The sequence below is a fragment of the Mandrillus leucophaeus genome, unplaced genomic scaffold, assembly GCF_000951045.1.
Source record: "Mandrillus leucophaeus isolate KB7577 unplaced genomic scaffold, Mleu.le_1.0 Scaffold476, whole genome shotgun sequence".
NCBI classification, from domain to species: Eukaryota; Metazoa; Chordata; class Mammalia; order Primates; family Cercopithecidae; genus Mandrillus; species Mandrillus leucophaeus.
Genome location: NW_012105098.1, coordinates 1,642,260 through 1,656,353, shown reverse-complemented (window position 1 = coordinate 1,656,353; position 14,094 = coordinate 1,642,260). Strand labels below are relative to the sequence as shown.

Genomic DNA, 14,094 nt, shown 5'->3' with positions numbered 1-14,094 from the left:
AAAAAAAAAAAAAAAAATCTGGGGTTCCTTGAAGGATTCCTAAAGGAGATGACATTGGGGCTGTTCTTTGAAAAATGGACTGGTTTTCAATGGGCATAAATATGGGTTAAGATCATTCCAGCAAAAGGATGGTATCTCAGGAGGGCTCAGGCCAAGGTCTTTGAGGGGAAGGAATAAGTAGCCTAGAATCTAGATAGGGCAAAGTGCTGTATCACACCGTTATTATCAAGGTAGGCTAGGTCACTGGGGGCTTTGAATGTGGAATAGAAGTCTGGACTTCATTTAGCAATAAAAAGTAAATAAGATTCTTTTTATTTGTGTGTTTGCTTGTTTGTATTTTTTGGCGGTTTTATTTGGGGGAGAGGGTAGGATAGAGGGGTGGGTAGGATGAAGGAGGTTACAATATCAGAGTCATACTTTATCAAGAATGACCTGGCAGTGCTTTGTTAGATGAATTATTTATTAAGATAATGCTATCTGTAACAAATTCCCAAATTTTAATGGCTTAACACAATAGAAGTTTATTTCTCCCCCATTCAGCATTCCAAAATGTATATTGCTGGTTGGTAGTGAATTTTCTTCATGTGGTAATTGTGGGGCCCAAGCTCCTTCCATCACCTGGTTTTGGGGTCCCCTAAAGCCTTTGTATCTCCTGGTGCCTTCAGCCGATGGATGGGAAAGCGACCGGGGGCAGCCCCATCTACTTCTTGGCTGCCTTAGCCCAGGAATGACACTCTTCACTTTCACTTCCATGCCCTCGGGAGAGCTAGCACGCGGATCCAAAGGAGCCCTCGGGAGAGCTAGCACGTGGATCCAAAGCAGGCTGGAGCCCTCGCAAGAGCTGGCACGCGGATTCAAAGGAGCCCTCGCGAGAGCTGGCACGTGGATCCAAAGGAGGCTGGAGCCCTAGCGAGAGCTGGCACGCGGATCCAAAGGAGCCCTCGCGAGAGCTGGCACGCGGATCCAAAGGAGCCCTCGCGAGAGCTAGCACGCGGATCCAAAGGAGGCTGGAGCCCTAGCGAGAGCTGGCACGCGGATCCAAAGGAGCCCTCGCGAGAGCTGGCACGCGGATCCAAAGGAGGCTGGAGAACATAGTCTTTGACTAGGCGGGTGAACCCCAGCTACAAGTCCTCACTATGGATGGGGGATTGCAAATCTTTGGTGAATAGAGTCATCTCGGTCACAGATTTAAAGGGAGAACACTAGAATGGAAGACCCCTGAGTAGTCGTTGCTACGAGCTGAGGTGAGCAGAAGGTCAGAGGCAAGGTACAGACAGAAGGGATGGCCGGGAGGGGATGGGCAACAGTCCTTGTTCATGGTGCAATTTCCAAAGTACTTACAAATCAAGTATCAATTGAAAAACTGTTTGTTTTTTGAGTATTTTTTTGAGAGGGAGTCTCGCTCTGTCACCCAGGCTGGATCTTAGCTCACTGCACCCTCTGCCTTCGGGGTTAAAAGTATTCTCTTGCCTCAGCCTCCCAAGTAGCTGGGATTATAGGCGCATGCTACCTTGCCCAGCTAATTTTTGTATTTTTAGTAGAGACAAGGTTTCGCCATGTTAGCCTGGCTGGTCTCAAACTCCTGACCTCAAGTGATCTGCCCACCTCAGCCTCAGAATGTGCTGGGATTACAGGTGTGAGCCACCACGCCTAGACCCTGAGAAGCAATTTCATAACAACGTGTGTGTGAATGCTTGTGTTTCTAAACTACTTCAGGTCCTCTCCCAGTTCCTCACCAGGCATTATTCAGTGTTCCCAGAACAATGATGCAGTCAGTCCTGGCCCAGTTTAAGACAATGAGCTCACTGGCTGAGATGCTTCTCAGTGAAGCTACTAGGATAACTCACCTGCATCATCCTAGCCCCAACTTCCTTTCTGAAAGATGGATGATAACAACAATGACCCATATTTTAATATTGATTTACCAAGAGATGATTTATATCTAACTTTCTTCCCCAGAGGTCTTAAATGTCTGCATGTTTATAAAGCAATACTCTGTATCACCTTCTTTGATTCTCGAAGATACTGTAGTAGTGGTATTATACTCATCTTTCTCACTGGTTTGCATGAGGATTAACTAATAAAGAGGATTGCGAAGTGCCTCACTGAAGAAATGCTTAATTACTTGATGACTTAACTGCTGGGAAGGCGTATTCTCCTACTCTCTTTTCTTTCATTTGAACAAGCTTTGGGCTTTTAATTACCAGGATATTCATTTTAAGAATTAGAGAAGGTGATAGCGCCTTGTTAATTTGACGCTGAGATGGCAAGATACCTTTGGGTACTCAGTTATTGTTTTCCTAATTGCTAAACAAAAGAAACCAAATAAAAACAAAGGGCAATGGTCCCTCGTTAGCTCAGCCTAAAATTCTCATATCCCGGTGGGAGGTTACTAGTAGTCTCTGCTTTTTTGTTGTTGTTTTTAATGTAGAGACTTTCTGTAGGAAAATAAAATAGACTTCTGACTGAAAGAGACTGAACAAAATGAACTATCCATGATTTAACAAGAACCCTGGCAGAAAAGAACAGAAAACTGGCCAGAGAGAAACTTCAAAGTGTTTTCCTGAATGTATGAAACGTATGTCTTAACAACTACTATTTGACATTGCGAAGGAAGTGCTTAGGAAAGAGATCAGTGGTGACTCCAAAGAGAAAAATCAAACCCTCTGATGGTCCGCCAGCCAGGCACTGGCTCGCAGTGTGCTCTCCCCAGCATTGCTGGCTCTGTGTCCTGAGAGGACACCCTACCTGTCCCCAGGGACTCAGGCAAAATGGCCTCGCTTAGGCGTGAATACAGCTGTCAGGGCGACCAAGTCCTTTTTGAATAACATGGTGGTGCCGGGGATAGGAAAGCTAACATGGATTTGACACATGGAGTGGGGTCACTTCATCCCTTCTATAGACAGTGCTTCTCCCATATTATATTTTGCACTAGGAATGATGAGTAAAGAAAGGCTTTAATCTTATTGAAGCCTTACTTAGCAGTTGCTCTAATTCCCTTTTGATCTAAATAACAGTCATTCTACACACTGTTTGACTACAAAGCCCTTTCACAAAAGCTTATTCATTTTATCCTTAAAGCCTGGGGTAGGGCAGGTATCTGTTTTACTGAGGTGGATAATGGGTGAGGGACCCAGGGATGGCTAAATAAAATCCTAAGAATCATCCAATTTAGCTATCCCATCCTGTCCCATTCTTACCCACATTTTACAAACATAGGAAGCTTACACCTGCTAGAAATGGGGGAAACAGACTGGATTTGGATTTGACATTCCACTGCTTAGGGTGCCAGGGCTAATGAAAAATGATCAACCAAAAGGCAGGCTGCAGGGGAGGACAGGACGGCAGGGATCCATACCTCTGAATAAGAAGCCCTTCACTGTGCACCATTAGCAATAGGAAATTCCCTACCAATAATTCTCAATTACTAGCACAACTGGAAGAAAGAAGAGAGCATAGGAAAGCCAGCAATTCCCATGTTATTTGGCTCTAGAAATGGAGCCAGGAATATAAACACCGAAAAGAAACACATGCTTGAGCACCAAGAATGACTCACTGCAAGGCCCACTCTTTTACCAAAAAACAGGGTCAGGCAGGGCTGGGTTCAAATTCTGGCTCCACCATTGATGACCTCCGCAAGCTGCTTGGCCAAATGACATAACCTCTCTGCATTGTGGCTTCCTGATGCATACACTGTGGATAGTTCTAGGGCTTATCTCATTGAGTGGTTGTGTGATGTAAATGACAGAAGCACATAGCCCACTTAACCCAATGCCTGGCTATTGCTATCATTATTGGTACTGAATACACCTTTCTCACTCTGTGAGACCCTGATGTCATCTTCTGCCTTAATTACACTCACTGTCTAAGAGATTTATCAATACCACCTTGTAGTGCTGGCTCTTTTTCTAAATGAATATGACTCATTGCCTCAAGTCAAGTATAGTCCTGGGGGACTGGAGATTCACTCTCTTGGGCCTTTCTAGAGTATCCAGCACTAGGTCATGTACACAGTAGGTGCTTCATAAGACTTTTCTGGATTAATACCACCTTGGTATCCAGCTGTGGTCTCTTTTCGCTTTCTCCTTGTTCCTGAGAGCTTGAGAACCAGTGGAAATTTTAATGGAAAAAAAGGCCCAGAGGTGAAGGGAAATGGAGACAGGGCCTACTGGAAAAAGTATGTGCTGGAAAAAGCAGGAACTTATTAATTGAATTGGCCTAGACTAGATCTCTTCTACTCACTAGTTATGTCTTTGGCATAAATGGAGAAAATAACTTCTATCTCATAGGGTTCATATTGGAGTAAGTAATATGTATTGGCACATGAGAGGGATTTGGCAGATGTTAAGTCCTTTCTTTCCTTCCTCCACATTGAGGACATCAATGAAATTCAAAACATTTACACATTTTCTCTTCCCACACAGATGTCATTACTAGGTTTGAATTATTACCAACACAATTACCTTTGCGATGCCTAAGCCATGTTCATACATATAAGCCAGATTGAACATGGCTTGTGCGTTGTGGTATTTGTTGGCTGCAATGCTGTAGTGTGTGGCTGCTGTTTGATAGTCTTTCTTAGTCCCATAGCCATAGTAATGGTAATCTCCAATTTTTACTCTAGCAAATGCATTGCCTGATAGAAATATTAGAAAAAGAAGAATCATAACTCAAATGATTTATGTATAGTTCTGAGGAATTCAACCTAATAATCTTGTTTCAGTCCTTTAAAATATATATGTATCTATAACCAGGTATAAAAAAGAACCCAAAACACTCAGAACCCCAGAACTGGAATTAGATATACTTTATGCAATACAAATATAACACTCATTGCTAACTGTCTTCATTATAGTGTAACATCCATGGTATAGTACAATTTTATTTTATTTTATTTTTTGAGATAGTTTCATCCTTGTCGCCCAGGCTGGCAGGCTGGAGTGCAATGGCACATTCTGCAACTTCTGCCTCTTAGGTTCAAGCGATTCACCTGCCTCAGCCTCCCAAGTAGTTGGGATTACAGGCCCCCACCACCACACCCAGCTAATTTTTTTGTATTTTTAGTAGAGACGGGGTTTCACCAGGTTGGCTAGGCTGGTCTTGAACTTCTGACCTCAGGTGATCCGCCCGCCTTGGCTTCCCAAAGTGCGGGGATTACAGGCATGAGCCACCGCACCTGGCCAAATGTTCTTAAAGAACAAGAAATTACCAATTTTATCTTTTAATTTTTTTAAGTAGGTTAACTCTTGGGAAGCTGGACCCCATCCCTCCCATTCTCAGATGTCACTCCTGAAGCTCTACTCTCCTGCGTCACCACTGTCACCTTCTTTCCCAGATCAATCCCATCCGCCATTCAAACACGCTCTAGCATCTTCTATGAACAAAAATAAACCCTCTCTTTATCCTGTGGTGTCTCCTTCTAGCTCATGCCCCATTTCTCTGTTTCCCTTTTCACTGAACCTTTTCAAAAGTGTGTTCTATGCTCGCTGTCTCCAAAGCTTCACCTCCCACGGACTCTTCACCCCACTCCAACCTGGCTTCTGCCCCGTTGCCCGTGAAGCTGCTATTTTGAAGGTGGTAGATGGCCTTCATACAGCCAAATCCATCGCCACATCTCTGTCCTCATCTTACCCGACGTCCAAGCAGCACTGGTGTGATGGGCCCCATCTGCCCAAGCACTGTCCTGTCGGAGCATTGATGGCACTGCCTTCTCTTGGTTTCCCTTCTACCTCATGGGCTCTTTATTTCAAACTCTGGCCTGACTCCTCCTCTGCCCACTTCCTAAATGTGGAATGTCAAGGGCTTGCCCCTAACTCCTTTTTTTTTTTTCCTCTTTCTTCTTTCCCCTCTTTTCTCTTCTCTCGCCTCTCCTCCCCACCTATCTCCAACATTCTGCTTCATCTCAACTCTTTCTCTGGGTGACCTCGTTTCATTCCATTGACTGTCTTTATTAACTAGTTCTAAATTTATATCTACCATCTTTCTCTCCCCGAGGCCCAGGTTCTTATGATTGCTTTCTTGATGTCTGCACTTGGATTTCAAACTTAAAATGCCCAGTAGAGATTTCCTAGCACCCTACACACCTTCCTCCAAACGAAATAGTTTCTTCCCTGTCTCAGTACAGTGCCCCCATTGTTCAGGCCATAAGTCTAGAGGAATTATTCCTAGTTCTTTTTCCCTTGCTTCCATCAGCCAATTCATCAAGTCCTATAGGTTGTGCCTCTGAAACACGCTTAACTCTTGACATCTCCTCCACTGCCTATTCCAGCCTACAATACTACAATAGGCTTCAAATTCTTCTTTTATCTTCACTTTCCAACCCGTTCTTCACACAACAGCCAGGGTGATCTTTTTATTTTTTTTAATTTTTATTTATTTATTTTTGAGACAAGGCCTGGCTTTGTCGCATAGGCTGTAGCGCAATGGCATGATCTCAGCTTACTGCAAGCTCAGCCTCCCAAGCTCAAGCGATCCTCCTATCCCAGCCTCCCAAGTAACTAGGACTACAGGCATGCACCACCATACCCATATTCACCATATTGCTCTGGCTTGTCTCAAACTCCTGGGCTCAAGCAATCCTCCCAACTCAGCCTCCCAAAGTGCTGGGATTGCAGGCGTGAGCCACCACACCCAGCCAGCATGATATGTATATATATGTAAAATACATGTATATGTTATATATAGTATATATGTAACAGTTTTATTGAGATACAATTCACATACCATCCAATTTACCCATTTAAAGGGTACAACGAAATGGTTTTTCATATATTCAGAGATGTGCAAGCATTACCACAATTTCAGAATAGTTCAATCACTCTGAAGAGAAACCTCATACTGTTTAGCTAGAGGATGATCTTTTTAAAATGTAAAATCAAGTTATGTTATTTGCTTGTGTAAAATCTTCCAATGACTTCACTTTGCCCTTGGAATAATAATCAGACTCCTTATGACCTACAAGTCATACCTCACCTGCCCTCTGCACAAGATCCCTGCATTTGATTCCTCAAGGCCCTCTACCTGGCAGGTTTGGAATTCTCTGACTCTTCCTGTGGCTGGCTTCTCTTCATTCTCAGAAGCGCCAATGCCACTTCTCTTCTAGAGGCCGTCTCCAATTACCTTGTCTAAAGTTCCCCTCAGCCCCAACCCCAGAAGTTATCTACGTCAACTCCATGTTTTATTTCCTTCACAGCATGTCACTGCTATCTGATTTGCTTACTAGTTTATTTTCTCTCTTCCTCATGAGGGCAGGCACTTCATGAGGACAAGCACCTTGAACTCTTAATCACTGATACAGTCCCAGAACCTGGAATGGTACTTGATAAATACATATGGAATGAATGGATGGACATGCAAGGAAACTTTTTAGATAATACTTTCCCCAGATATTAAGTACTTTAGAATATTACTTTCCAAAAAACATGAATATGTCAAGTCGAAAAAAGTCATGTGACTTTTTAAGATCTTATCAGTCTTTTGAAGTCCACTTAGGGATGACCCCTCAGGGTCCCCTTGGGGTCTATGTTCCCATCCACCAGGAGAGTGTTGATTGGAAAGATGAGGGAACACTCATCTAGGACGGCCATCTCAGCTATGGCCAGCCCTTCTGGCATGGTCTTGGCTTACTCAGAAAAAGAGGAAGTGCCCTGTATGGGCTCAGGTCTAGCATTAAGTGATATAGGACTCCTTCCAAAATTTTCTCATTTGGCCTAATGTAGTGCCTAACATCCTTTGGAATTTATTCCTTTAGGTACTGAAATTCTAATCTTGTAGAATCTTCTGTTAAAAGGTAGACACTTCAAAAAGATGTAATACTGTGAACCATCTTTAAGTCTCTCTGAATACAGCTAACATTATAAAATTCTTTTTTATTTATTTTATTATTATTATCATCGAGACATAATCTCACTCTGTTGCCCAGGCTTGAGTGCAGTGATGTGATCACGGCTCACCACAGCCTCAATCTCCAGGGCTCAAGAGATCCTCCTGCCTCAGCCCCTTGAGTAGCTGGAACTACAGGTACACACCACCACACCCAACAATTTTTTTTTATCTTTTATTTTTTTGTAGAGATGATGTCTCACTATGTTGCCCAGCCTGTTCTTGAACTATTGGCCTCAAACAATTCTCCCAATTTGGTCTCCCAAAGTGCTGGGATTACAGGTGTGAACCACTGCACCTGGTCTATAAAATTCTTAGCTGACAAAGACATTAGTTATCTGGACTTGCTTTCCAAATGCTTCCAAATGTACAGGTCAGTAACTGGGAGCAAGAACTTATAAGAATGATGCCCAGAAAAGAGGCCTGAGGGAGTCTGGAGAAGCAGGAGGTCCATGGAGCCCTAAAGAGAAACCTAGTCCATCTCTAATTTTGCCCAAAGCTGCCCTCCTTTGACCCTAAGATTTCTCCTGGGCTATAACCACAAAGATATAGGACAATTCTGTGCATTTTCAAGTTGTGCAGGCAGTAAGCAGCATCCCTGAAGTCTCTAATAATGGAAGGCAGTAAACAAGCTGGTTCTTGGGGGAATTCAGCTCCACCCTAATGAGGGGGCTGACTGGCAGCATGTGGTGATCCGGACAGGCTCCCGTGGGGATCAACTGACAGTGGAGGGATTTCCACTTTGATTTCATAGTCACAGGGCAGTGACTGAGTCCTGATGGTTCAGCACCCTCTTCACATGAGTAACTGCTAAAAGGAGTATGGCCAGTGACTAATTGGAAAATTTCGTTATTAGATTTCCTAACCCCAAGTGAGCCACTCAGTAACCATATATTCAGGGACACTTATGCCTGACCTCTCTTAGGACACATGATTATTTTTAGCAGTCTGACTTTCTTATATTGAGAAATTCAGTTTAATATCAGTGTACCAGCTGGGTGCCAGTACAGGCTAACGCCTGTAATCCAAGCACTTTGGGAGGCCGAGGCAGGCGGATCACGAGGTCAAGAGATCAATACCATCCTGGTCAACATGGCGAAACCCCGTCTCTACTAAAAATACAAAAATTAGCTGGGCATGGTGGCGCATGCCTGTAGTCTCAGCTGCTTGGGAGGCCAAGGCAGGAGAATCGCTTGAACCCGGGAGGCAGAGGGTGCAGTGAGTCGAGATCGCGCCACTGCACCCCAGCCTGGAGACAGAGCAAGACTCCGTCTCAAAAGAAAAAAATATGTATGTATCAATGTACCCTTGTTTTTAATGTCTCTTTTCCTTGCTGTAATTTCCACACTATTTCCTGGCTTGGAATAAACCTTTATTTGTTGTAATTGAGCTGATTGGCCGTGGCTGAGAGGTTGCGGGTATTGTTTCCCCACTCTAAATAAGGCCTTCATTGCATTTTATAAGACATAGACTTTTTAAGGGGAATGTCTCACTAAAATTGCATTGATGGCTTGTTGCTGTGCTACCAGCTCAGCTGGATGTGAGAAAGCACCATTGTGACTTTTTCCTCTGCTTCATATTAGTGTCAGCTGAGAATAATTTTTTATCCTATTCACTTCCTGTGAAAAGGGATGATTTGGCCTTAGCATAAGACAATTTTAAGAAACCTAATTGGAAGCAAAATTGCTCTCTTATTGCAAGAGAGTTTTCACATATCCAAATGCCAATGGTGACAGCTTTGCAGTATTTCTCTGCTTTTAATAATATAATTTTAGAGGAAAAATAGTAAGAGACATTGCAATGCAATGCAAATACCACCTGCCATTGCTTTTCCCACCACTGGTATCTTATATTCCTTATTCATGTGATGCCAGCAAGCGAGACATGGAAACTCGAGGAAAAGGGAGAGGATCCTGCCATGTATCTGTTTTGTTTTGGTTTGGTTTTTCATTCTTATGTGCTAATGATTGTAGTAAAGATCTGAAGTTTATGGTAGTCATCAATGTGATATTTTAATAGAGAAATCACATGAGCCTTAGATACATACATAACTAATTTTGCTTGTAAACTCATTGAGACATGGGTCACATCTCTGATTAGTTCAGTCAAGATCTCAGCAATGAATGAATGAAGCCAGACCAAGAAACTGGTTTCTTGAGTAAAATTGTATATTTCAAAGAACTGTTCTGGTGCCATGGAGACAGAGCTGTAGAAAAATTCCTATGGTTTGCTGAACCAGGGACCTTGATAATAATGGGGAAAATAAATTCCTGGAAATGATCTCTAACCAAAGACTGACCCTAACATCCGTATAGTTTGAAATGTCACCTACTTGATATTCTGCTCCTTGCTGCCTATGTGCACAAACACGCAGCTAAAGCAAACCTGATGAATAACAGAGGACAGGGACCGGGTATGTGCTTATTTTTATTTGGGTTCTATACCTTGAATGGCAGCTCGATTCCATAGTAGAAGCGCCATTGGATACATCTTCTCTTTTTCAAGAATGTTAGCCTTTTCTAAAAAAAGGAGACATTCCGTTAGGAAGGCTTAAAATGCCTCTGTAGTAAAGTCATATATGCATATGTATGATTGGGGGATTGCAGAGAATTTTAACTTATCTTACTAGATTCCAAAATGAATGCTGAATTGCTTTGAGCCACTTCATATCCCATTTCTGCAAGCAGTGCATACTGAACAAGAGAAGAATCTATATCACCATCCTTATAGGCAAAGTAAGCTGTCAGGAATTTCTCAGCCCAGTGGCCTAGTTCACAGACACCTTTATAAAGCTGTATATGGGAGGAGAAATCAAGGAGACTAGTTAGCTAGTATGCTTCACCCCAGGCAAATGAGAAATGAAATCAGTCTTCAGCTCCTACGGGCTGGTCAGGGAAGGATTTTAGGTCTATATTTTGCAAATTATTTAGGGTAAAGAGTTAATACCTTTTATAGGCACAAAGATCAGAAGTGTTTGGGTTTGTTTGTTTTGTTTTTGTCTTGAGGGAAACTTCCTCAACCTTATTTTAAATTTGTATAATAAACTTTCCTGACTTGGAGGCTATGTGGAAGAATAAGAATGTATCGCTAGTGTGTGTGTGTGTGTGTGTGTGTGTGTGTGTGTGTTTTAAAGGGACTTTCTGAGCACTGCGGCTCTGCAAGGGCAAGTTATAAGGCCACAGCTGATGTGAAAAGGAGAGAATGAAGGGAAGACAGTGCCGGAGGGTGTAGGTGACATAACTGTGAGGAAGGTGTGCAGAGCCCTAGGGGGACAAATGTCAACTTAGCTGAATAGCCCTTATGTAACCAAAAGAGGTTAGCCATACATAATTCATTAGGAAGTTGGCAAAGGAGCAAATCTAAAGATAGATCATTAGCTGGCAGCTTTTGAAATGAGCTTCAGAGGGGCCAGATTGCAACATAGAGTATTTATGCTGGTGCAGCAGACGTGTTTAATAAATCAATGAAGGACATTAAGGTCCTAAAAGCATTCTTTTGGAAAGCGCATCATTGGCTCAGACTGAGAGAATTCACTTTCTCAATTGTCATCCAAATCATCAAAAACCAAAGGATGCTGCTTTCTGGGAAGAAGTGGGCTACATTTTCTAGGCTAAATCTAGCCTTTCGTTTCCCAAGTAGCAACTCCCTATCCCACTAGAAGTGCCAAATTGTCCTGGTGATTTGATTGAATGCTGAAACAGAGCTCCTTAACTGCATATTGAGGTGAGCTCTGAACTTGACGAAAAGCCAAATGTCAGAGAGAGGAGAGATCTTTTCTCTGTCTCCCCCACCCTGAGTTACATCACTGCTTTTCCCCTCTGACAAATGTCAGTATTCACATTGTCAACTGGAAGAAAAGAGGTAATATTTATAAAATCAAAGACACCAACAATTTAAGAACAGTATCACCTCCTCTGTGTCATATATGACAAGTGCTTTAAAAACAGCCTCATATTGTATTTACCTCCACAGCAGTTCTGCATGATCTTACTACTCCTGTTCCTGTTGCATACATCTCGGCCAGATAATAAATGGCGAGGGGCTGCCCACTCTGAGATGCCAAGTAAAAATATTTGAAGGCAAGTTTATAATCCTTCCATATTCCAGAGCCAGCTGAAAATTAAAATCGTTTTAAGCCATCCCTTATTGACTTTATTTTTTATATTATAATCACTGGATACAATAGTCATTGTGATGCCTGCTATTTAAATACAATGGGAAAAACCAACCAAAAGTCAAGCTACTCTAAATCCACTATTTGTGAAGGTGGGGGTGAACACTGAGTTTGGTTCTAAGTAAGAATATGGAAATTTATATTCTTGAGCCGTTCTGAAAAAAAAAATCGAGAAAGAAGGACTACTTAGTCTTGTGAAAGTATCTCCCCACTATGGCATAACTAAAGTTAATGCAAAGGAAACCAAGTGATGGTCTCTGAGGACCCGAAGCCCCACCATGATGCATCTTGCCATCTTTGTCATCCTTCCTTATCAGGGCACCCATATAGCTTCTCCCAGCCACAACTGTGGCGTATGCAGCAGGTAAATCCCAGCTCCAAGAAGCCAAACTCTCACCAAACTCCTGCTTAGAGCAGGAATAGGCATTTGAAGCTAGATCAGAGAACCAGCAGACTCCCAGCAGCCAAAATTCTTGTCCTGGCTCTCTCATTAGTTCTTTTGTGAGTTGGGCACTTTATTTGCAAAGGTGAAGGCTTTCCTTAGATGGTCTTTAAGTTATCTTCCAGCTCTAACACTGGAGCCTTTAGAAGCAGTGCCACGTAGCGATTAAGAGCAAAAGCTCTGGAGGCAAATAGCTTGAGTTTGAATTCCAGCTCCACAACTGTGTGATCCTGGGCAAGATGACCAGCCACAACATTGGCTTAGTTTGCTCATCTGTCCACTGTGGGATACTCCGTAGATGTGTTGAGAGGATCAAATGAGTTAAAACATACAAAGACTTAATATACATTAGCCATGACTATTTTTCTTATTCTAGAAACTTGGGAAATCTGGTAGATCCCGAGCCAAGAACTTGGAATGAACTAAAAGAATGAGGCCATCTTAGGCAACCTCAACCCCCCAAGATAGTACAAAACAGGTGCTCCTGCTGGGCCACTGTGGAAAATGCCAGTGACCCCTTGACTGGATGTGACCTCGTTGATGATGCGGTCTGCTGCTGCCCTGGCTCTGCCTCTGACATGAAGGACTTGGTGGGGATACTCAGGTGTGTTCAGATGTCCTGCTGTTTATCTTGGCCACTTCCTCTCTCACTCCCCATAGAGATTATTACAAACTTTCATGGCTTTCTGAGACCTCCTAGCCAACCACTCTACTTTTGCTCACAGAAGTCAACTTTGTACCTACTAGATCATTGAAGAAAACTTCATATCGTCTTTCCTCACTCGCCTCTCTCCCCATCCCATTCCCCCATACTTAGATTCGCATCATCCTTTCCACCCTCCCTCCAGTCTTTGAGGCTGAGCAATCCTGCCTATCTATCAAGGTTAAAGAGGCTTCTACTGCTCTGCACCCAATCAGGTGCTAATACCACCAACGTTTTTCAGAGTCTCTTTCCATCAGTTACAATTATGCTCAGGTCTCTTGCCATCTTAAAAGTAACACCCTCTGGGTCCTTAGTCCCCCTAATGCTGAGTTCCTTCTCTCTCTTTCCCTTTAAGGGCATGCTGCTTGCAAGAATACTTTTATTTCTCAACTTCCTGATCTCAAATTCATGCCATTGTCATCCGGCTTCCACCCCAAGCAGTCCAATGACCTCACCCACATTCTCTGTATTGCCAAGTCTTATAGATATCTCATTCTTTCTTACTTGTTTTTTTTTTTTTTCTCTTTTTTTGAGATGGAGTCTTGCTCTGTTGCCCATATTGGAGTGTAGTGGTGTGATCTTGGCTCACTGCAACCTCCACCTCTTGGGGTCAAGCGATTCTTCTGCCTCAGCCTCCTGAGTAGCTGGGACTACAGGTGCCCCTCACCACACCAGGCTAATTTTTGTATTTTTAGTAGAGACGGAGTTTCACCATATTGGCCAGGCTGGTCTCGAACTCCTGACCTCGTGATCCGCCCGCCTCGGCCTCCCAAAGTGCTAGGATTACAGGCGTGAGCCACCATGCCTGGCCTCTTGTTTTTTAAACCAGGTTTCTCACTGCGTTTCACAGGGGTGCTCATTCATTTACTCTTCCTTGAAAGTTCTTCCCTTGGC

General features: G+C 43.1%; 1 protein-coding gene across 1 annotated transcript in view; it reads right to left on the bottom strand.

The window, feature by feature from the left end:
* The window catches only part of SEL1L2 (sel-1 suppressor of lin-12-like 2 (C. elegans)), a 92,577-nt gene that overhangs the window by 5,477 nt on the left and 73,006 nt on the right, over positions 1-14,094 (bottom strand). Inside the window, 2 exon segments of the mRNA XM_011995210.1 lie at positions 10,326-10,400; positions 11,846-12,001. Of these exon segments, the coding sequence (XP_011850600.1) occupies positions 10,326-10,400; positions 11,846-12,001 (231 nt within the window).